This window comes from Carlito syrichta, unplaced genomic scaffold, assembly GCF_000164805.1.
Source record: "Carlito syrichta isolate Samal-C Ts95f unplaced genomic scaffold, Tarsius_syrichta-2.0.1 Scaffold241276, whole genome shotgun sequence".
Lineage (NCBI taxonomy): Eukaryota > Metazoa > Chordata > Mammalia > Primates > Tarsiidae > Carlito > Carlito syrichta.
This window is the reverse complement of record NW_007185372.1, coordinates 730582-756436: the sequence shown is the minus strand read 5'-3', so window position 1 is coordinate 756436 and position 25855 is coordinate 730582. Positions and strand designations below refer to the sequence as shown.

Sequence of the window (25855 nt, the reverse complement as noted above, 5' to 3'; positions counted from 1 at the left end):
CGGAGCGGTCACTGCACTCCAGTCTGGGTGACAGAGTGAGACTCCAACTCAAAAAAAAAAAAAGTTCTGTCTCTGGGGACAATTTTAAAACATTTCAATTTAAATTTTATGTTCAATTTAAATAAACATTTAAAATATATCTATGCCACATTTACTTAAAAAAGAAATCCTTAATGTTGGCAACTCTCTTTACTGAGATAGACGAAATGTAGCACAATTTTAAAAAAATTAGTTAAAACCAGCTGACCTTTTAAATACATGCATTTTTCTTCTTTTATAAACAAGATACGGTAAGCAGGGTTAGTGATAATTTCAAAACAATTTTGATAAGTGAAATAATATATCCATTTGCATTTTACAACACGAAAATTATATTTCTTATAGCTAATTAGAAGACTAAAAAGGTTCTCATAAATGGCACTAATCTCACATACACTAATTTAGAACATATCCACTAGTACCAACTAAAATATTGCCACAAGAGGAATTTTGGAGTATTTAGCAAAATTACATAGGCCATTACCCTTTCACCTAGGAGTCTCATTTCTTAGGCTCTGTCTCAAAGATGTACTGGCAAAAACACAAAAGAACATACATTCATTCAATGAGGAACTGTTGTTAACTGTAAAGGAATAAAAACAACCCAAATGTTGACCAATAGGATACTATTTGAATAAATCACAATACATTCTTAAATAGTTACTATATACTTTTAAAAGAATTGATAAATATCTATACATCCTGCTATAGAGCAGTTTCTCACTTTTTTATTATTGCCTTCCCAAGAAGCCTTGTTAGGTATTTTTATTCCTAATTACACACACATCAATCTAATGAAATTTTAATATCACAGAGCTATATATATATCTTTAGGTACTGTGGCCCTTTGGAGGGCCACAAACAATTGTAACATCCAAGACTTTTTTCACCCTTCAAGAACCAATTTTTGCCCTCTTGGGTATTATCTCCCATTGAGAATGCATGCTGTGGAACACAGTACAATATCCAGGATATAATGAAAGATGAAAACAGCAAGGTGGAGAAAAATATGGACAGTATGCTAATCCTTATCTAAGTCAAGGGAAAGATAGATAAATGAATGGATAGATATAAAACAAAACTTTTAAAAATTGGTGACTTACAGTGGGGGGAAAGGGGTAGAAAAATGTAATGTCATACTGACACTTTCAATTTAAATTCAGGACTATAGGGTCTTTACTTACTCAATTTTACATAAGTATCTCCTTTGACCAGGCTGAAAATTGTAATTCCTAATAACATAATTTCTCATTTGTTTTAGCCCACAATACAATAGAGGGCTTTAAGAAATTTTTCAGTATTATTGCTACAAATAATGTAGGATTTTTTCCCTTCTATTCTTTAAGATCTATCCCATGTTGATACATGAAGAAAGTAGTACAGAATTAGAGTATCATGATTTGTAATCCATAATGAATGATAAATCTAAGCAATGATCATCTAATGGCTGCTAATCATAAAAAAGGAGACTTTTTATGATTCTTGATTGAAAAATACACTACTACTAATTAGGAGTTACTGCCAAAAAGTAAAACTTAAATCTTATCAAGATTTTAAATCTAACTACCCATAGGAAATATAGACAAAAGAAGAATATGTTAAACAAGGTTGTAGTTGGAAAAATCCAAACTGTGAAAAATACTATAAGACAACCCAATTTCTTCATTAAATATTTTGAAAGGGAAAAAACAAGAATAGAGAACTACACATCAAAAAATACTTGAGACATATCAACCAATTGCAATGTATAGATATTATTTGGATCCTGATTCCAACAAACACTGTTAAAATGAATTTTGAGACAAACAGGGATATCTGAATACTGATTAGCTATTTGAAAATATAAATGACATAACTCACGGTATCCTTGAACTCCTGAGCCCAAGTGATCCTCCTGCCTCAGCCTCCTGAGTAGCTGGGACTACAGGTGTGCACCCCCAAGCTCAGCATAATATTAGAGCTATGTTTTTTTTTTTTAAACTTATCTTTCAAAGATACACAATGAAATATTTATGAAAGAAACAAAATGATGTTTGGGATTTTTTTCAAAATAATCTAGGTGGACCAGGTGTGGTGGCCCATGCCTGTAACCCCAGTACTTTGGGAGGCAGAGGCAGGACAATCACTTGAGGCCAGGAGTTTGAGAACACACTGGGCAACATGGTGAGACCTCATTTCTACAGTAAAATTAGCTGGGTGTGGTGATGACTACCTGTAGTTCTAGCTACTTGGGAGGCTGAGGTGAGAAGATTGCTTGAACCCAGGAGTCTGAGGTTACAGTTAGCTATGATTATGCTACTATATTCTAGTCTGGGTGACAGAGCGAGACCCTATCTTTAAAAATCATCATCATCATCATCATCATCACCCAGGAGAAGGGGAGGGATATAATAAAACAAATTTGGCATGAGTTGATAACTCATAGGTGATATACAGTTTATCCACCTTCCTGTAATTCTCTTCAAATAATTTCCTTTGCTTTTATATATGTTTGACTTTTCAATAATACTTTTTTTAAAAAATAGCAACAGAGTGCAATATAAATTTACATAAAACTTCAACATTGCTTGGCTCTCAATTTTTATAAAGATCATAGATTCCTTTTTGTTTATGTTTTTTTTTTTGAGTTCAAGTCTCACTCTGTCGCCCAGACTAGATTGCAGTGGCACGCTTCCGGCCACCACAGCCTCCACCTGCTGGGCTCCGGTGATCCTTCCTCCTCAGGCTTCCAAGTAGCTGAACTGCAGGTGCGCACTACCACGCCCGGCTAAATTTTGATTTATTGTAGCGACGAAGTCTCAACAAGTTGCCTGGGTGGGTCTTGAACCCGCGGGTTCAGGCAATCCACTGGCCTCGGCCTCCCAAAGTGCTAGGATTACAGGCTGAGCCACCGAGCCTGGCCAGACTCCTTTTTAATGCAAACTAGAAGTTAACATTCAAGTATGTGTTACCTCCAAGTATCAACAGTCTTCAACAAATCATCATAAATAATTATGGCAGGAAATCCTTAAGACTGCACCTACTGATACTTGGGCATCAAAATAATATTTTCTGTCATTTCAGCACAATAACTTAAATGTAAGATTCTTTTTTTTTTTTTTTGGAGACAGGGTATCACTTTGTTGCCCAGACTAGAATGTAGTGGCATAATCATAGCTCGCAGCTCATTAACTTCAAATTCCTTGGCTCAAGAGATCCTCCCACCTCAGCCTCCTGAGTACCTAGGACTATAGGTGCACACTATGTCTTTTTTTGGTAGAGAAGGGTTCTTATTTTGTTGCCCAGGCTGATCTGGAACTCCTGGCCTCCATTTATTTCCCTGCTTTGACCACCCAAAACTCTGGAATTACAGCTGCGAGCTACTGAACCCAGCAGATATCTTAAATGACTTGAGTAGCTTCATTTTAATGCATTCCTACACTAATTTCAACGCCTGATTAATCTAATAAAGATTATATAATTAATAAAAAAGAACCTCAATACTAACACCAAATAGAATTTATTATGCAATCACAAGTATTTGATAATATGTATATGCAAATATTTGTCTAAACAAATCCTTAAATACAACCTCCAGAACTATAATGCTCTACATACAGGATTCACCTATCCATCTCTGCTCTAATTGTTCTTTTTATATTCTTCACTACTTTGACAACAGTTGCAATAATAATGGCCTATCCATTATTAACGTTAACAATAATAGATAAATCTGCCAACAATTTACTTTAAAAGTATGTATCCTAACAATCACAGCAGTAATTCAGAATGACGAGAGAATCTACTGAAATGACAAAAAATTAAAATATCACTTTCTAAAAAGCATGTAACTCCATATATACAGCTAAGTAAGTTGGAACAATTCCAATACTTTCTAGTTAGATACGCCTCAGTTTGTACATTAATTCAGATTTCATACTAAGCTATATGTTCAATACAGTGACCTTATGCTGCCTTTTTTTTCCCCGGGGAAACTTGTATATCAATAAATGCTATAGTAATTCTGGTTTCATCAAATAGAAAGTCTCATTTCTTGACTTTATCCCAAAACACACAATGTGCACGTTTTCTTACTACAATGTTTTAAAGTTTAAATTATAGAAGATTACTTCAGGATCAAATAATTGGTTAAATACCTTTTGATACATCCAATAATAAAAATCCCTTAAATGGAATCCCAGGTGACCTCTGATCGATGAAACCATAATAAACAGTAATCTATAATAAACTTTGAATGTTTTCTTTAAAAAAAAATTACAACTAGAAAACCAGCTAGTTGTTATCCTAAAATCAGTACTATGGCAGTTCCTGGCTCAGCAAACCTATAGCTCAATTACTCACAGTTTTAACATTTATTATACTATTAAATTAGTATTCATGTTCAGAGTGAACTATTTGAGATCCTACAGGATCCTCAAACAAATAAAAAGCATAGCTCTCAAGTCCAATGAGACCTAAAGTGAACCTCCACTCTGTTTTATAACTTGCTATATGACCTGAAGCAAGCTATGTAAGACTTTCTAAGTGTCAGTTTTCCTATCTGTAAAAATGGAGATAACATTAGCCATTTCATTTTTTTGGAGGAGGTAAGTCAAATATACTTAGTACAGTATCTGGTACAGATTCATAAAGTATTCAATAAACATTCTTAGTTGTAGGGTGGTGGTAGTAGCAGAGCAATCACAGTAGAATGTAGTATGAAAAGAATGTTAACAACAATGATGAAAATGAAGTTTCTACATAAAGCTTTACAATAAGAGCAAATAACAACACTATAGCCTTGAATTTCAAGGTAACAGAAGATTTTCTACATCAAAACCTGCAAGGTATCAACATTCAAAAGTATTCTTAGGCCCATAATGAGACTTCTGTATCACATCTGTTTAAGAGTTTGAATGTAATTAGCCTCAGCGAAATACTTTTAGTTAAGTCGGTACAGAGCACAAGTGATATATTTTGTTTCACTGATTATAATCTTTATTGGTAATAGATAGCAAAATTTCATTTCATGAGTAATGGATAAACAGATTTATGTCCTAATAAGTAAAATTGCCTTATTTTGCAAAAATTTAGACAGTTCAGATCATTTTAAATGTTTTTAATATTATAAATAAACAAATGAACCACTGTAATAATTATGAAGTATACAATGTGCCAAAATTTCCCAAAGTTCAAATTACTTTTAACTTTGGAATTTTTACATTGTTATCATATACATTTTACCCCTAACCCATTAATGGAAACCTCTTTGAATACAGACAGGAAGATATTGTAGGAAAAAATTTCGTGAAAAAAGAATAAATTAGGTCAGGTGTGGTGGCTCATGCCAGTAATTCCAACCCTGAGGGAAGCCAAAGCAGGAGGATCACTTGAGGCCAGGAGTTTGAGACCAGCATGGGCAGCAAAGCAAAACTCTGCTTTTATCAAAAGAAAGAAAGAAAGAGAGAGAGAGGGAGAGAGAGAGAGAGGGAGGGAGGGAGGGGGGGAGGAAGGGAGGGGAAGAGAGAGAGAGGGAGGGAGGGAGAGACAGAGAGAGAGAAAGAGAGAGAGAGAGAGAGAGAGAGAGGAGAGAGGGAGAAGAGAGAGCGACAAAGAAAGAAAGACTGATTAGCCAGATGTGGTGGCATGCACCTGTAGTCCCAGCTACTTGGGAAACTGAGGCAGGAGAAGTGCTTGAACCCAGGAGTTCGAGGCTGCAGTGAGCTATGACTGTCACTGCAGTCTAGCCTGGATAACAGAGTGAAACCCTGTACAAAAAAAAAAAAAAAAAAAGACTTCAGCATAAAAAGAATAAATGTATGTAGGAAGATGCTACCACCTTATTTCCAAATCCTGAAAAAGTAGAAACCAGGTTTATCAATTTTGGTGCACACTGGAATTTCCCAAAGAGCTTTTAAAAAAAATACAGATGCTCAGGCTTCAACCTCTACAAAAATCTGAGTTAATTGGTTTGGGTGGGATGTGGCATACTTTTTTAAAAGCTCTTCTGGGTATTCCATTATGCAGTCAGGATTAATAAACTATACATAAACTACAAAAGGGTAATTAGGGATAATGACTATAGAAAGAAAGAAAAGAAGAATGGTACAAAGTGTCAAGATACATTTGGTAATATACTGCATAGTTCATAGACTTCACAAATATGTATTAGGATGTCTATTATATAGCTCTTGTCTAAGACATTTAAAACCCAATAGAAAGATTAAAAAAAACACACAAATGGTAACAAAACATGGTAGAATGCTATAAAATTTCATTAGAACGTATAAACATAGTATTCTAGGAGTTCAGAAATCCCCAAAAAAGTACAAAGAAATTAATTTCAAGGTCAAAATATACAAGAAGTATGAGAAAAAAGAAATATACATAAGCATTACTTACTATAATTGACTGGAAAATATGATGTTAGGTTAAGAATACACAAAAAATGTACACAAATAAAAATATCAAATTCTTTCAAAAGAATAGATATTTGCACTTGTGGTAATATGACTATTAGAAGATTTTGATATGAAACACCCTTTTAAAACAAATAGAAAGAAGATAACAACCAAAAGAAAAAGAACTAAGACCTAAAAAATGGAAAGATTGTTAAAAAATTAATTCAATAGTCCTCTGGCTGTTTTACTGAGAGAAAGATTTCTTATTTCAAGTAAAACCCCACGCTTTTCTAAAATATGCCCCACAAAAATGACTCAAATTTAGTCTCTAATATGAAAATTTAAAAGTATCTGATATTCAAATAGAATATCTCTTATCTCCTACTGAGAGAACATAATCATTTTATTAAGTTAAGGAGAACACCATTTATATAACTAATGCTTACAACTGACAAGGGATATTCTCTCGATTATTTAGACAAATGGCCCAAAACTAATTCTTATGCTTCTAAATAAAATTAAATGGCCTCAAAAATATCTGTGAAGCTACACAAAAAAGTAACTGATGTTGGTATTTAACAACCTTATAGCAAAAGGAAAGATAAAGTCAAGAAAGTAAATTATCAGACAAGATTTTACAGAAACTTAAAACAAAAAACAAACAGTGGTTACAATAAGCCAGTCAAACTATTTCAACCATGACTTAGTTTTCTACTTTGATAAGAAAACATTTTCTTTAGAGCACTTTATTTCTGAAAATCATTTGCAAATGAAGATGGTTACCAGAAATCAGAAATTCAAGTTCTGATACTAAACTTTTACACAATTATAAACACATTGGAGCTGACATTTGATATTACAGAAATATTTTACGTGAAAAATAAACACTCTGCACATGTGTAGAATTTTTAAGAAATAGTAAGAAGATATTTGAGAAAAATGTAGACAATCGGAATATCTGAAAGTCTTTTTGAAAATTATGTACAGGCCAGGCTGGGTGGCTCAGCCTGTAATCCCAGCACTTTGGGAGGCCAAGGCGAGTGGATTGCCTGAGCCTGCAGGTTTAAGACCAGCCCAGGCAACTTGGCGAGACCTCATCTCTATGATAAATTTTAAAAATTAGCCAGGTGTGGTAACGTGCACCTGTAGTTCTGGCTACTTGGAAGGCTGAGGCAGAAGGATTGCCGGAGCCCAGCAGGTGGACGTGCTGTGCCACTGCACGTCAGCCTTGGCGACAAGGTGAGACTCCAACTCAAAAAAAAAAAAAATCATGTACATTTTAAATGAAGAATATTTTATCCTTTGAACTAAAGTACAAACAAAAAAAAGCAAGCTTGAAAACAAAGGTAGTTCTTCCTTGAGCTCAGAATAAATACAACATTATGAAATTTTCACTCTGTAGCCCAAAATATCATAAACCATTGAGAAAAAATATCCATCCTTTCTCTTAAAAAAATGTTCAGATAGCTTTAGATAACTATACTTTCCATCAATATTATTGAACATTAGCGGATGAGTCAAGGAAAATAAAATGAAATCAACTGCAAGAACTTTGGGGTAAAATTAGAAAATTTTTCGAATTTGTGTTTGGCAAGCATGCATTCAGTCTTTAATTCTACTTTTCAACACTGTACTATCCAGGGGTTATTAACTCACCAGTACTCATGATATTATATGGTAAATGATAAATGAAAACCTCAGCTTCTGTCATTACAGAAGTCCATTTTTCTAAATTAATACCAGAATTTATATTTACTGAAAAAATATATATCACACACAATTTAACAAAAAGAAATCTTTAAAACTTCAGAGGTGAAAGGGAAATTAAAAGCATGCTCCATGCTGTGGAATCCAAAGTAGGCTTCAAAGGACCATGAATCATCTAAAATTGATTGTAAAATTTTATACAGGTTTATTGTTATGGAAATAAGGTCTAACAGTAGCTTTTTATAGATTCTCAAAGAGGTTCGTAACTCAGAACTTTCTCTGCAGCCATCCAGGTCTGGATTAGGCTCCTACCCTAATATTAGAACTCCACAGCAATCTGTACATTCATCATCATACTGTATCGTGCTATACCATAACTGCCCAGTAATTTGTCTGCTTCCCCTCTGCCTGCCAAGTAAACTGTAGAAACTGTTAGAGCAAAGAGTATCTCTCTGCTTTATTCATGACTGTACTCCCAGTATTCTGCCTAATATCTGACATATAATAGGTGCTCAAAAGCCATTTCTTAAGTGAATAATGATTCAATCAATTGTTCATTCAATTAAGTTTCGTTCAAGTTTTAGAAAACATATCCTAAATAAATATTCTAATTATATATCCTTCATCAACATGAATTTACAACTCAACTAAAATAAATTTATTTTGAGGCTATCTTTTCCAGAATATATTAAGTTGCAGAGCACATCTTCTATCAAACTTCTTTGTAGTACATGGTTTGGATGGGTTACCCCACTACATGGGAACTTCTATAGGATATTGCATGTCTGCTTAACTGAATAAAACTTTGATGGCTTGCAGTTGGTCTACCTATAAAATAAACAATATGAAATCCCTAAAATCTTAACCTTAAAGGTATTTTCAAAATAAGAACCCTGAAAAAATTGGGTCTTTCTTATCATGCGGAATTTTTTGCAATGTGATAAACAGACTACAAATCAGAAATGGATTTTAATAATTATTTAGTATAAAATCTATTAAAGGTGTTTTAAATGAATTCAATTTTAAATATTAGTAGTCCCCTCTCCACCTTGATCTATCTTCGTGACACAAAGGTATTTCAACATTTTCAAAAAGTCATTTTCAATGTTGTTGCAACTAGTCTTACATTTATTTGATCTACTAGAAATTTTGATTTTGCTTCTCCAATCAGATGTCTCTATAAGTATTATTCTGTATGGCTTTGGCTTATTTTGCTAATACTAAAATATCAGAATAACAACAGATAAATGTGGAAGAAAAAAATACCCATTTATCTTTGAACGTGTTCACACTTTTAACATTACCTGCTGAAATTTATTCTTTAAAAGTTTCTAAAATTACACTTCTAATGGCTACTTAATACACATACCGGAAACTGTGAATGCCCTGAAGTTCCTGCTGTAGAACTTCTTGTGTTGTTGCTATTAAGTCCAATGCTCCAACAAATTCAGAAGTAGATAATAACACCTGTACAGTAGGCTGAGTCTGGTGAACAGTGGCCATTAACTTCAGTTTATTATATACTTTAACACAATTATTTCTGGTAAGTGCCAGTCTTAAAATGTGTAGTGATCCTTCACACATTACTTTATCAATCTGTGCAATTTTATCTCGAAGCATTTTTACAGCCTGGGAAGTTTTCTTGAGGTAGTCCTGCAATTCGTGTTGAGAGGTCATTGCATGAAAAAATGCTTCTGAACGAAGAGAAATCTGGTGAGCAATGTTTACTTCCACTATATCCAGATAATGGCTCAGCTTAAAAGGGAAAGAAAAAACATGCAGTATTATAAGTATACCTTCCTTAACTTCCAAATACTTTCTGAAAATGAAAAAAAAATTTTACATTTTTACATTTATGTGAAATTCCATTGTGTGAATTTTTTTGATTGTAGGATCCTTAGAATTGGTAACAAAATGGAAGAAAGATGAAAGGTACAACCCAAAGATTAAATGTAAGACCAAAGAGTACAAGGTGATTTACCATCTTCTGCTGCTGTCATTACTACTGTCCAAACATCAATTACTTTCTAAAAGATAAGAATACCCCACAGCCATCTCAGATTTTAATTCCAGTTTCAGAAGTTCTAAAAACTGAGAGAGAATAATCTCTTTAGCCCCTACCAATATCACACATCACTTATTTGACTAAATAGATGATTATAGTTTTCATTTATTGACCTCCTTCTATGGTAGGCACAGGAATTTTATATATATCTAATTTTCTTAATTTTAACAATCTTGGACTATAGGTGTTATTATTATTTTACGGATAAGGAAACTCAAAGACATTACATAACTTGAATTAAGTCGTATGGTTAATAAGTGGCATAACTAAAATGTGAACCCAGGTCTGTTTGATTAAAAGACTGAAGCTCTGCTAGAGCATGCTGCCTCAGAATGCTAAAGAATTCATGAAAGACAGATTGGTGACTCAGTCACAAATTATAGAAAGTATTATTCATTTGGATTTTTTTTTCCAGACTGCCTATTTTACATTTCAAAATGATTCTTCTATCAATTTGTAAAATTTTCCTCTTAAGATGTTGACAAATGTCTTAAACAATTAGCTCACATATAAGTTATCTGTAACACTACCAAGATTAATTCTTATAGTAACATATATTTAAAGTGCTTTCTAAATTTCAAATACAGACTTCTAAAACTTGATTTGTCTTTTCTTCCTTTCTAACTGCATATGCTTTTTTTTTGGTCTATATTATCTTTCTATTTCCTTCTTTTTTTTTATTTTGAGTTTTTTTTTTCAACCTATATAGCTCAGACTTCAGATTTTATCTCTGAATACCTAAAGAGAGTTCATAATGTTAAGTTTCATGGACTTCAATATTCAGGACTTATAAGATTAGAAAAGGTCATCAAATCTGTCCTTAAAACCATGTAGTGTCACTCAAACCTTCAATAATGCTACTATGATATCTTATAAACAAGAAATTTTTCCATGTTTAAGTCTCTTGAGTTTATGCCCTTTCGCTCTTGTTCTTTTTATCTTCAGCATGCCTGTTCATTTATTTACCTAAAAAAGCAACATGGGCACCAGTGTACTAGGGTAGATTACAAGCTAAATTCTCAATTCTGAGAACAGTAACTACAGAATGGATCACTCCTTTAGGACAGTGCTACTCAGAATGTGGTCCATATGCTGCTGTCAATCTATGGTTTGTTTAACAGACCATAATAAAGAAAAATATTACCAGAAAGTAAGCCAACTACATAACTAAGCACACTGCATTTTTTTTTCCATAGACTTTCTTAAAGGAGGAGTCAGTGCAGTGATTTGCATTGCAGTGCGAACTCCTTATCTCACTGTAGAGCAGCGCTTTGGGTAGTGCTACAATAGGATACAAATTTCTGCAGTTTGGGTTATAGCATCCCCTCTCTCTATAGCTAACAAGATAAACCAGTTTATCTTGGAGCTTGAAAGTGCTCTCTTGGAATCCAGTTTTCCATGCCCATTCTAAGAACAAAGCAGAATGAAAAGGCGTCAGAATGTAAATATAGCAAACCTGGTTCTGCAACCTACAAACAAAAAAAAAATTCCATTAAGTTAGTCACTTTAAAGACTCAGTAAGAGAAAAGTATTTCATTTGAATGTCAAAGTTTTTGAAATTTATCAATATTTCATTGATCTACTCTTTGCAAAAGCATATTTACATAATTTATTTCCTATTAAAATGCTATAAGGAAAGCAATTTTTAGAGCATTCCTAAAAGTATTTCTATAGACTGATGAGATTTTTATTGGTTTTCATTGTTTTTCTTTTTTAAGGTATTATTCTAACAGAAAATATACTGAGAATGTGAAAAAGCAGTCTGGGAGGCCTGTGTCTGTAAATCCATGGTTTTCATTACATTTATGAATCTGTTCTTACTCAAGGAAAACATTTTAAGAAGTAAAAATGCTGCAAAAAGAGACAGTCAGCTCATTTTTATTCTAATTATGAGAAAAGAAATATTCATAATTCTTTCCCCATATTTCTTCTCTTCTCCTCCCTAGTTTGACTTTTCTTCAGTGTATAAAATGGACTGCACCTAATTTATGAAAATAGTCTTCCTGAGACAAGCTTTCAAATTGCCATGAAATGTCACTAGAGTGAAACAAAATTTCTTTTCATTTTAAGTACCACAGTCAGTTTTAGAAAAGCTCTAAACTGAGTGCTGAGAAAGAACAGAGATCAAAGGACTTTACTACCATTCAAGTTTTAGAAGATTCTTGATGTGTAAGTTATTTCTAAAGTCCTAAGTATTAAATGACTTTCAAGATGTTAGTTTCCAACATAAAGAACATTGTAAAATTTAAAGAACTGCTGACTAGTAAACACACAAAAAACTAGGTTTTGCAAAACTAAAAAATAATAGGAATAATATATTTTTCAACTAAGATATTTTTGCTTCAAAATAATCATCTATACTAAGTGAAAATGAGGAAAAATAGTACTGCAGGAAAAGTTAGTTTTCTGTACTTTAAATCATTCTTATAAAATTAGCCAATACGTAACTGAAATGTTTGTGATAAATGCAAAGCAATTCACTTTGTTATCTAATATATCCTTTCAATTAAAATTCAATTACGGTTTTAGATATGAAACACTCAAACAATAAGATTTTCCTTTCTCACCAGCACAGCTTATATTCCACTGAACCAAAATGCTATTAGCTTAACAGTTAAGATTGGAAACTTATGATTATCAGTAACAAAAAAAAATTTAAAAGAAGTAAAGCTTACTAAATAACTAAATCTGACCAATGCAAACAGTACAACCTAACTAGAATAAAGTTGTCTACATGGAAAAAGTCAAAGAGAAGTTACCTTTTCTTGAAGCAACTTTGAGGAAGCTGCATCACGATTTCCTTTTCCACCAGCAGTATTAAAATGAGACCATGGTAAAACTGAATTAAAAGTTAAGGAATCATCCAAGGCAAAATCTGGTTTCATAAAAATCTATTAAGAAAATGCATTTCCCTTAATTAGATAAACATTTTTGTTACATTTATTATCCCTTCTAACATCATGACCATTAAACAAAAATTAACTTGGATCTTGAGTATGAACAGCAAAAGTAAGTGATAGCAGCTTGGTTATTTATACAAATATCTATATAAGAAAAATATATAAATAATATTTCACCAAGCTTAAAATGCTTATAAAAGATAGAAAAATGTTTTTGCCTTTATGAAAGGAAATGATCATTCCATTACCAAATGATCAAACTCACTAATAGAGTCCCATCAGGCACACACAAAAGGGAGATATAATACTTATTCTAAAATTTCCATATTATTTCCCACTGACAGTTTTTTAAACACCAAAAAACTTATATTTTTATTTTCTCCTGCTCAAAAGTCTTTTTTCAAACTTCTTTCAAAATTAGTTTAGATTGGACATACATTTCTTAAATATCCCTTGAATCCCCTCTCTTTTCTATCTCCATAGCATTCCTCAGTTCAGTTCATTATCTCAGAATTTTAGTAAATAACTATTTCCTGATATCTTTTCCTAACCTATCCCCTATACTACTGTCAGCACTACCCTTCTAAAATGTCAAATATAATTCTTCCCTATTTAAATCTCTCATTGGATTCCCATAATACAAGACGAAACTATTTTAAATGGCATCAAAAACCCTTCATTGTTTTTGGACCACTTACCTCTTTGTATTTGCCATTCCTGCTATTTACACCTGGCAGTCTAGCAATAAACTATCTTCCATACCCTCTTATGCTTAAGTATCTTAATATATATATACCTTTGTCCTAGAATGCCCTTTATTGTTTATCTTCTTAGAGTACAAGACCCAATCAAAAGAGCAACTGTGTCTATGTGAAGACACAAAGATTAATCATTCCCACTTCTAAACACAAATATACCACGTATACTTAATTATTCACCTCATACTTTACAGAATTATTTATGTAATACGTATATCTCCCACTGGATGTTCCTGCAGGGTTAGATTTATATCTTATTAAACTATGTATCCCTAGCACCTAGCATTGTGCCTAAAATATGGCTTAATCCATTAACTAATTTATATCCTACATTTTGTTTACTGATTCACTTCCACCTATATCTAAAAATTAGGATGAATATGATAGGGAAAATGTAACCAGGGACATGAGTAAATTTTTTAATCCCTGCTTGGGTATTATAATTAAAAGTATTTATTAATTCGGCAGACATTTACTGACTGTCTCATATTCCAGGTACTGGGGGAGAAACAAAGATAAATTATTACAGAGGCCCTGATCTCAAAGTTCTTTCCTCCAGGGAATTGATAAAATACATAAACATAATCTTATAAGAAAACAGGAGGAGTACTAGATAAAATGTTATGAGAATCTGACAAAGGTACCAATTATCTTCAGTTAGGAAGAACAAGAAGGTACCCATGTAAAGTTGCCATTTTAGCAAAAGACTATAGAAAATCAGACATAGCAAGATAAGGGAAAAGTCTTCCAGAATGAAGGAACAGTGCAAGTAAAGCATGGAGCCAGCAAAAAAACAGTTCGGTTGAAGTAAAGAATGCGTAAGTGAACAATGAATAGTTTTAAAAGACATAGTTTGAATTCTATTTTGTAGGAATCAAGTAACTTTAAAATGATCTTTCTCCCTTCTTGTGCGTTTTGTCTTTACATCTGTTTCTTACTCTAAAGGGCATTTATCACAGACTTCTTTGAAAATCTGATGAAGGAAGCCGGGCTCGGTGGCTCAGCCTGTAATTCCACGCCTTTGGGAGGCTGAGGTGAGTGGATTGCCTGAGCCCGAGGGTTCGAGACCCGCCTAGGCAACTTGGCGAGACCTCATCTCTACAATAAATCAAAAATTAGCCGGGTGTGGTAGTGCACGCCTGTATTCCAGCTACTTGGAAGGCTGAGGCGGAAGGATCGCCGGAGCCCAGCAGGTCGAGGTTGCGGTGGCCAGAAGCGGCCACTGCACTACAGTCTGGGCGACGGAGTGAGACTCTAACTCAAAAAAAAAGAAAATCTGATGAAGGAAATGGACTGTCTTCCCAGAAAAAAAAAAAAGCATCTATTACATATCTCTACAAAATTAGAGAAACAATACATAGATGCTAACATATTTATAGTTTTCAGTGGTGAGGAAGAGATCAATGAAGATAAAGAACAAAACCATACACACCATATAGGGTCTGACAATTAAGTTCACAAACTAATCCAAGAAAAAGTGCTACATACTTCATTGTTTAATATCACTACAGTCACCTTCAAAGAACTCCTCTTGGGAAGTTATGGACCAGTGCTAGCACCTAGTTCACTCATCAAAGTAACTGTGAAACTCTTAATCTGCAATGGCCATCAGAGCTGTCATCCTATTTGATGTCCTGAATGTCATCAAAAAGTCTTCCTTTCAATATTTCCTTTAGAAATATTGGGTAAAGACCTTGGGAGCCAGATCAGATAAGTAAGAAAGGTGTTCCAATACAGTTTTCTGGTTAAAAACTTCTTCACAGATAGTGCTGTGTGAGCTGGTACATTGTCATGATGCAAAAGCTCCTTAGGGATCATTTTTGCACACACCTTTCTCATGCCAAGATTTTCAGTTAAGATTTTCTTCTTTCTCTATCAATCTTTATTTGGTCTGCTATGTTTCTCACAGCCAGCCGATGATTTTGATGCACAATTAACGAATCTCTGCAATGTTTTCATCAGTTCTGCTCATCACTGGCCGTTCTGACCTCTCTCCATCAGTGACGCCTTCTGTCCCCTTAGAAAAACATCTAATCCATTTGTACACTGCCGTTTTCTTCATCGCATTATCCCCATAAACTTGAACTAACATATTCCTGATTACATTAACCCACTCCTGCCAAGTTTAACAAGAAATTTAATGTTTGTTTCTTGCTCTAATTCGTACTCTGACATTCTCATAATGACAGCTCTTTTGGCCATTCCAGAAAAATAGTTCCAAAATTGATTTGATGAGTAGACTTGGTGCTGTCGTTGGTGCACAACTATCCAAGGAGAGTACTTTGAAGGTGACCATAGTGATATTCAGCAATGACATATGTAGCACCTTTTCTCAGATGAGTTCGTGAACTTAATTGTCAGATATATATAATTTTTTTCAATTAATTTCTTTTTCAATAAAAAGAGACAGAAAAAGAAGAAAAGTAGTGCAACAAAACCTCAGAAAAGTCAAAGTGCTAAAGTGTCACAAAAAACAACCAAATGAAAGCTTATTATAAGGTCAAATTAAAGATCAAATATTAAAAAACAACTTCTCATTTTTAAGCTTTATTACCTTAGGTACTTGCTCCAGATCTGTCCTGGATTTATCTATGAAAAAAAGGAAAAAAGAAGATTTAATTTTCAAAACTTGTTTTCATTTTACCTTTACAAAATACATTTTGACAGATTCAGTATCATATTGGGTCACAACCAAATAACTACTTAATTTTCTTTTTTCAGAAAGTATCTATCGAGCACGTACTATATTGCCTAGATGTAAACAAAGCACTGAACAAAATGTAATGTTTCAAATAACTGCAGTCAATTATATAGCGGCAATAAAACAGCCAAATACATTTCAAATCTTTTTAAAAGAAACAAAAGTTGAGGCTATCTTATTAAGTTTTGGTAATATTAAGTATGGCATGCTATGTGGTTTTTTAAAAATAAATTCCAAAACAGGAATATTGCTTTTATTGTTTAAAATACCCACTATCGCCGGGCTCGGTGGCTCAGCCTGTAATCCCACGCCTTTGGGAGGCTGAGGTGAGTGGATTGCCTGAGCCCGCAGGTTCCGAGACCCGCCTGGGCAACTTGGTGAGACCTCATCTCTACAATAAATCAAAAAATTAGCCGGGCGTGGTAGTGTGCGCCTGTAGTTCCAGCTACTCGGACGGCTGAGGCGGAAGGATCGCTGGAGCCCAGCAGGTCGAGGCTGCGGTGGCCGGGAACGGCCACTGCACTCCAGTCTGGGCGACAGAGTGAGACTCCAACTCAAAAAAATAAAATAAATAAAATAAATAAAAATAAAAATAAAAAATAAAATACAAACTATCCCATCCAGAATTTCTATGATCAAAGACTAATTATTTTTTTTTTTTTAGTTGGAGGTCTCACTCTGTTGCCCAGGGTGGAGTGCAGTGGCATGTTCACAGCCACCTCAGCCGCGACCTGCTGGGCTCAGGTGATCCTTCTGACTCAGCCTTCCAAGTAGCTGGAACTACAAGCACGTGCCACCACACCCGGCTAATTTTTTGATTTATTGTAGAGATGAGGTCTCACCAAGTTGCCCAGGCTGGTCTTGAACCCCTGGGCTCAGGCAATCCTCTCACCGTGGTCTCCCAAAGTACAGGGATTATAGGCATGAGCCACCGCACCTGGCCTTAAAGACTACTTTTTTATACCATATTAACTACTTTTTTATACCATATTAGTTTTCTTCTCAGACATCTTTGTTTGCATCATCTACAAATTTATCTTTAAACAAACCTACTTTACCTTCACCCTGCAATCTACTCTCATATAACATACCCCTCTCCTTTCCCAAACTAACTTTTCTGTACTTGACTCCATCCTTTCTGCCTCTTTTGAGAGCTTGCTTCATGGATTACTCTGCCTCTATCCATATCTTCAACTTCTTCCTTTCTACTAGCTCTTTTATCTCTGCCTATACACATGTTCATTTCCCATAAAAAAAAAAAAAAAAGAACAAAAAAATGATAAAACCCAGAGCTAGGATTAGGTTGAGACAAATAAAGCACCTCATGTGCAAAAGCATGCAAGCTCAGGGTTATGCAAACGCCTCTCTTGCCTCATCTAGTCCTGGCCGTGAAAAAACATTCTTCCTCTCTTCCCTCTAGTCAACACCCTGTCACAAATCTTCAAGTCACACATCTACTAGGAGTCTACATTTCTTTCTCTTATATTCACTCCTTAATGTACAGTATTGAAATTTCTGTAATCATCACTCCAGTCTAAATACTTTCCCTAATCTCCTAATTGCTGAATCCAAGGAGACTTTTCAGTGTACAAATTGGTCTATCCCTTAAGTATTGTGACAGTATAGACTAATAATGCTTACTTTTCTGAAACTCTCACTAGCTTTAATTTCTAAAGTAAAATTCTCTCTTGGTTGACTTTCTTATTTCTCTGATCATTTATTGATTCTCCTTCACAGGTATCTCATCTTCTATCTGTCCCCTAAACACAACAGCTTGATAGCATTCCATCAACGCCTTTTCTTCACACTCCTCTTGACCCCATCCTTGGGTAATCCCACCCATGCCCTTGGATTTAACTACAATGCTATTGTCTATGATAATGTTTACCATACCTACATCTTCAGCCTAGAGCACTCTTTCCTGAGCTCCTAGTTGCCACCCAGACATCTACTTCACTGCACACCTGCTACTAAAACTGCCTCCATCTCCTCCCAATTCCCCTTCTCTCACTGAATTACACCTCACCTAACCAGCTGCCAAAGCAAGAAACCGGGGCAACTGAATCATCCTTAAATCACCTTGTTCCATTAACAACAACTGACTGGTCATCAAATCTCATGTCTCAATCTCTGAGGTATCTCTCAAAGGCCTAATTTCCTCTCCATCTCCATTGTAACTGTTACTGGAACCACAAAATTTCTCACTTCTATTAACTGTATTAGCCTCCAACTGTCTCCTTGCCCCCAGTCTTACCTATATCCCATAATTTATTATCCACAACTGTTTTCACAGTAAAATGTATAGTCATAATTCTGATCATGCCTGGTTAAGAGCATTTTGTAGCTCTATACTGCCTTTAGAAAAAGTAAAATTCCTGATGATAGTATACAAGGCTCTAGATGATCTGATCCTTGTCTATTGTCTCAGCCTCATCTCTTGCTCCCAGTAGACCCAACACACTAAATTCTTACAATTCCTTAAACATGCTATGTTCTCTCTTTAACTCTAAGACTTTGTATAAACTATTCTTTTTTCCTGTAATGCCTTTACCCACATAAATATTTCACATTAACTAGTTTACAACACACATAATCACCACTAACTCTAGGAATCCTTCTAAAGCTGAGTTAAGAATATACTATTATTTCATATATTTTGGTCCCAGTCCTTTATCAGTCCTTTATTTCTTGGCCTTACCTCCGAAGACCATCAGCTCCTTGAGCACCAAGACTATTTCTTACTCACCTTTTTTTTTTAAGGTTCTGACTATGTTGGCCAGCTAGCCTAAAACTCCTAGAATCAAGTGAACCTTCCATCTATGCTTCCCAAGTAGCAGGAACAACAGGTACACACCATCATGCCTGGCTTACTCATCTATTTTTAAGCAACAAGGAAAGAACCAAGCACCAAGATACTAAAATTTGTTGAACTGAAAGTTACACTACTGCCAGACCTATTTTTCTCTCAAAAAGTTTTAGAAAATATTATAATCACAGGCTATAGAAATTGTTAGAAGTAAAAATTATAGATGTAACAGCCAACAAGGTCCTAAAATTAAGATCTTGTTCATTAATATTTATGCTATGCTTTACAATTTACAAATAGCACATATTCATACCATGAGTATGTAAAAGAGTCCTGTCAAAGTTGTCTTTAGGAGGACAAATATTCTTGCATCTCTCATGAATCTTCTCTCTCTAATAAAAAGACAAATAAACAATGTGATCAATGCTGTGTGGAAATATGAATATTCAAAGCATCAAAACGTTTTACAATAGAGTATCAGAAAATAACAAATTAGTTTTACAAGTTTTAACATGAAACACTAGCCTCTTGAACTTAAATACAAATAACAAGTGTGCTTAATAAACAAGACACCACTATGAGACCTATGAATACCTATATATCTATACTCATCCTATCTAATATAATTATAGCAAATCCTCCATATTTGGGAAGGCAAATGGAAAATCTGTATTTATATAACAGAAATTAATTAGCGGAATAATTTTTTAAATCAAGTAAGAAAATCTGAAAACCTATCTATCTAAGATAAAAAGATAGAAATTAATTCTTGACACTTTTCCTGAGTCAAAAACAAACAAACAAACAAAATCTCACTGATTTAGGATTACAAAACCACTAACAACACTGTTATCTTTTTGAGATACCTGGGAAAGTAGAGTATGGTAACAAGAAAGTAGAGTGTGGTAACAAGAAAACACTGGGCTAGCAGTGTTCAGAGTTCTGGTAGCAATTCTGTCAGTTACTACAGGACAGTTTTTCAAAATGGCTGTACCATTTTGCATTCCCATGAGGTATAAATGAGAGTTCCTGTTGGTCCATATTTTGCTAACATTTGTTGTTGTCATTACGTTGGAATTTTTTCCATTAGATATGTAGTGGCATCTCATTGCTATTTCAACTAGCAATTCCTTAATGACACTTGATGTTGAGCATTTTTTCATATGCTTATTTGCCATCTTCTCTGTTAATATGTTTTCAGCTATTTTGCCCATATTTTTTATTGTGGTAAAACATACATATTATAAAATTTGTTATTTAAAATAATTAGTTATGTTAACCATCTTTTCAATGTACAATGGTGCTAATTGTACATCTGTTTATCTTCTTTGGAGAAATGTCTATTCAAGTCCTTTGCTCATTTTTCAATTGGTCTGTTTAACTATTGTTGAGATGTAAGACTACTTTGTATATTTTAGGTACCAGTCCTTTATCAGATATGTGTTTTGCAAATATTTTCTCTCAGTCTTTGGCTTATCTTTTCATTCTCTTAATACTGTCTTTCACAGAGTTGAATTTTGTAATTTTAACGAAGTCCAACTTTTCAATTTCTTCATTCATGGACTGTATTTCTAGTTTCATATTTTAAAAGTTATTGCCAAACTCAAGGTCACCTAGATTTTCTATGTTATCATCTAGAATTTTTATAGTTTTATATTTTACATTAAGGTTCACAATTAATTTTGAGCTAATTTTTATAAAAAGTTTAAGGTCTGTGTCTATCTTCTCTTTTTTTTTTGGCATGTGGGTGTTTACTTGTTTTTGTACTATTAGTTCAAAAGACTATCCTGTCTCTATTGAATTGCCTTTGCCCCTTTTAAAAATATCAGTTGACTATATTTGTGCAGGTCTATTTCTGAGTTCTTTATTCTGTTCCATTGATCCATATGTCTTTCATCAGTACCAAACTGTCTTGATCACTATAGTTTTATAGAAAGTCTTAAAGTTAGGTAGTGTCAGTCCTCCAACTTTGTTTCTCTCCCTTAATACTGTGTCAGCTATTGTGGATCTTCCCTTTCTATATAAACTTTAAAATCAGTTTCTCAATATCCATAAAACAAATTGTTGGAATTTTAATTAGGATTACAGTGATTCTATAAATCAATTTGGGAAGAAGAGACATTTTGACAATATTGAGTCTTCCGATCCATATACATGAAACATCTCTCCATTTATTTAGATCTTTGATTTTTTTTCATCACGGTCTTGTGGCTTTTCTCAGACAGATACTGTATACATTTAGTTAAATTTATACAGAATATTTCATTTTTTTGATGCTAACATTAATGGTGCTGTATTTTCAATTTCAAAATCCAATTATCCGTCACTGGTATATAAGAAAGAAAAGTTGTATATTAACCTTGTATACTGCAAACTTGTTATAATCCCTTATTAGTTTCAGGAGTTTCTTTTTTGACTCTGAGATTTTCTACATAGGCAATCATGTCATCTGCAAACAAAGTTTTATTTCTTTCTACTCAATCCATATATTTATTTCCTTTTTTGTCTTATTGTATTAGTTAGGGCTTCCAACACAATGCTGAAAAGGAATGGTGAGAAGGGACATCCTTAGCTTGGTCCTGATCTTAGTGCAAACCATCTAGTTTCCCACCATTAACTCTAGGATTTTTGTAGATGTTCTTTATCACGTTGAGGATGTTCTCTCCTCTTCCTAGTTTGCTGACAGATTTTTTGTTTATCATGAATAAATACTGAATCTTATAAAATATTTTCTTTATATCTATTGATATGCTCATATAAATTTTCTTCTTTAGTCTGTTTATTTGGTAGATTACATTAACTGCTTTTTGAAATAGTGAACTAGCCTTACATTTCTAGAATAAATTCTACTTTGTCATGGTACAGAAATCTTCGTATACATTGTCAGGTTCAATTTTCTAATATTTTCTTAAAGATTTTTGCATTCATATTAATGAGAGATACTGATCTACAGTTGTCTTGTAATATCTTTGTCTGATTTTAGTGTTAGATTTATGCTGGCCTTATAGAGTGACTTACAAAGTATCTCCTTCCCTTTTATTTCCTGAAATAAACTAAAGAAATAGCATAGTTTCTTACCTAAATGTTTGGTAGAATTCACCAATTAACCCATCTGGGCCTGGTGCTTTCCGTTTTGCAAGTTATTATTGATTCCACTTTCTTAGTAAATATAGGCCTATTCAGAATATCTACTTATTGTATAAATTTTGGTAGACTTGTCTCTTTCAAGGAATTGGTCCAGTTTGTCTAGGCTACCAAATTTATGGGCACAGAATTGTTTATAATAATATATATATGCATTTTTTTAGAAAGTAGAATTTATTGAGAGGACAGAAAAGCTCCCACAGTGGGAGGGGACTCGAGGGGGTTGCCCTATAATATTATTTTATTATCCTTGTAATAAATATAGGATCAGTAGTAACAGCCCCATTTTCTTTTTTGACATTAGTTTATGTCTTCGCTTTTTTTGTTAGTTAACCCGGCTAAGCATTTATCACTATTATTGATCTCAAAAAGCCAGTTTTTAGTTTTATTGATTTTTTCTATTGATTTCTGTTGCCAATTTCACTGATTTCTGTTCTAATTTTTGTTTTTCTTCTGCTAATCTTGGATTTAATTTGCTTCATCTTTTTTTAATTTCCTAAGGGCAAAGTTTAGATTATTATTATTTTTTTAGAATAGAAAATGCAGTTTATTAAAAAACTAAATTAAAGAGAAAGAGAAAGAGGAGATTCACCTCCCCTAGATAGGGGAGAGGGCCAAAGCCAGGAAACACGGCGATAGCCACAGCTCAAAGAGCACATGGCCACACCATAGCTTAGCAAGGCAATGGCTGCAATGGCCTGTCAAAGCTTAGATTATTAATTTTAAATCTTTCTTCTTTCTTAATATATGCATTCAATGCTAAACATTTTCCTTGAAGCCTTGCTTTCACTGCATCCCACAAATTTTGATGTTTCTATCAATATTTCTTTAAGCTCACTGATTCTTTCTCAGCCACTTCAAGTCTATTGACAAACTCATCAAAGGCATTCTTTATTTCTGTCACAGTGCCTTTGATCTGTAGCATTTCCTGTTGATTATTTATTAAAGTTTCCATCTCTCTGCTTACATCTATTCTTGCATGCTGTCCATGTTTTTCGTTACAGCTTTAAGTATATTAACCATAGTAGTTTTAAATTCCCACTGTGATCATTCCAACATCATAGCCATATATGAATCCAGTTCTAATATTTGCTCTATCTCTTTAAACTGTGGTTACTGTCTTTAGTATATACTGTAATTTTTTGTTGAAAGTCAGATATGATGTACTGAAGTCAAAAAGAACTGGGGTAAATAGGCCTTGTTTGTTATCTGGCTAGGAGTTAAGCTTTATTATTGATTGCTATAGCTGTGTGTCAGAGGCTAACATTTCCTCTGGTGTCCTTGTTTTTTTGTTTTTTTTTAATCTCTCCTGCTATCTTTGAGTTTCCCTACAGACGTCTTAAATAAGGCCTAAGACATGCAATTCTTTCCACTATATTCCTGTTATTATTCAGGCACCCTACTAAAGTGGTGGTAATGTGCAAAGGGACGGGAAGCATTTCATGGTCTTATGATTAGGTTTTGGTTTTAGTGAGCCTGTGCCCCTGGACTGTGACCTTCACAACTGTTTTTCAGTTTGCTGAGTCTCAGTTTGCTCAGAATTTTTTCTTGTGAGAATAGGAACAACAACTTTCAAGCTCCTTACTTGCCAGATCAGAATATTTAGCTTTTTAAGAAACTGTCAAACTGTTTTCCAAAAGGGTTGTAGCACTTTAACCGCCCACCAGTGGTACAGAGTTCCAGTTACTCCACAACTGTTAGTGGGATGAGGCAAGCAAGAAGCATAGGGTGCAAAATGTAAGAAGGTACCCACTCTCAGATTCTGGTGCACCTTACATTTTTCTCACTTGCCTTGCCTCATCTTAGTATCAATCCTGTTCCTCTATATCTTCACCAAAACTTGAAAGAATTTGTGTAGAGTTGCTATTATTTTTTCCTTAAATGTTTAATAGAATTCACCAGTGAAGCCATGTGGATCTAAGTTTTCTTTGTGGAAAGGTATTTACACATAAATTTATTTAATAAATATAAAGTTATTCAGGTTCTTCTTGAAAGAGCTTTGGTAAATTGTGTCATTCAAATACTCTGTCAATCGTTATTAGTTTTTTAATCTCTGTAAAAACTGTAGTGATATTACCTTTCTCGTTCTTGTTAATGCTAAATTATCCATTTTACTGATGTTCTCAGCTTTTAGTTTCAATGATTTTCTGTATTGTTTCTCTAATTTTGTAGAGATATGTAATAGATGCTTTTTAAGCCAGGCATAGTAGTGCGCACTTGTAGTTCCAGCTACTGGGAAGGCTGAGTGGAAGGATCGCCGGAGCCCAGCGGGTTGAGGCTGCGGTGGCCGAGAGCGGCCACTGCACTCCAGTCTGGGCAACAGAGTGAGACTCCAACTCAAAAAAGAAAAAAGAAACTGGGATCACTGATTTGAGATAATTCTTCTTTTCTAACATGTAGATTTAGTGCTATAAATTTCTCCCTAAGTACTGCTTCAGCATCATCTCACAAATCCTAATACGTTGTGTTTTCATTCCATTCAGCTCAAACTACTTTCTGCTTTTTCCTCCCTCTTTGACCTATATTTTTGAGAAGCAGAAAGTTTTAGTTTTCAAATATTCGTGGATTTTTCAGACCTTTCTATTATTAATTTCTAATTTAATTTTGTTGTGGTCAGACACCATACTTTATACAGTTTGAAGCCTTCTAAATGCATTAACATTTGTTTTAAAGCACAGAATCTAGTCTACCTCAATAAATGTTTCATGAATATTTTGGAAAATATATATTCTGCTTTGTTGTATGGAGTGCTCTTTCACTGTGTTCTTTCAAGTCAGGCCAGGTTGATTGATGGTGCTGTTCAAGTCTGTTATATTGTTGCTAATTTTCAATCTGCTTGATGTGTTATTTACTGAGAGTACTGAAATCTCCCACTCTAATTGTTAATGACTATTTCTCCATAAAAGTCTCAGTTTTTGTTTCATGTATTTTAAAGCTTTTTATTGGGGGCACAAATATTTAAAATTGCTATGTCATCTTGATTAACTGACCACTTATTATCATTTAAAAAAACCCTTCTCTATATATAGTAATAGTCTTTGCCTGGTATTCATATAACCATTCCTGCTCTCTTTTGACTAGTGTTAAGCATAATGTATATTTTTTCACTCTTACTTTTAAGTGTTTTGTGTCTTTGAATTTAAAGTGTGTTTTTTATATACAGCATAAAGTTGGGTCTTGCTTTTTCTTTTTTCTTTATTTTAAAGATGTGGGGTAAAATTCAGGGTTAGGTATACAAATGTACATTATGCAGGTACCCTTGTTGAGGAGGTATGCCAATCCCTCCCCTGGCCAATCTCAATCCCTCAACTGCCAATCTCAAACCCCCCCCCCCCCCCCCCCCCCCCCCCCCCCC

The 25855-nt window shown here is 34.0% G+C and overlaps 1 protein-coding gene across 1 annotated transcript in view; it reads right to left on the bottom strand.

Moving 5' to 3' along the window:
* VPS54 (VPS54, GARP complex subunit) overlaps positions 1 to 25855 on the bottom strand; it is a gene marked incomplete at its 3' end in the record, with an annotated part of 99035 nt that overhangs the window by 38378 nt on the left and 34802 nt on the right. Inside the window, exons 4-7 of the mRNA XM_008051883.2 lie at positions 19670 to 19748; positions 16404 to 16438; positions 12951 to 13082; positions 9496 to 9881 (exon numbers count right to left, since the gene is read on the bottom strand). Of these exons, the coding sequence (XP_008050074.1) occupies positions 9496 to 9881; positions 12951 to 13082; positions 16404 to 16438; positions 19670 to 19748 (632 nt within the window). The remainder of the gene's footprint in view (positions 1 to 9495; positions 9882 to 12950; positions 13083 to 16403; positions 16439 to 19669; positions 19749 to 25855) is intronic.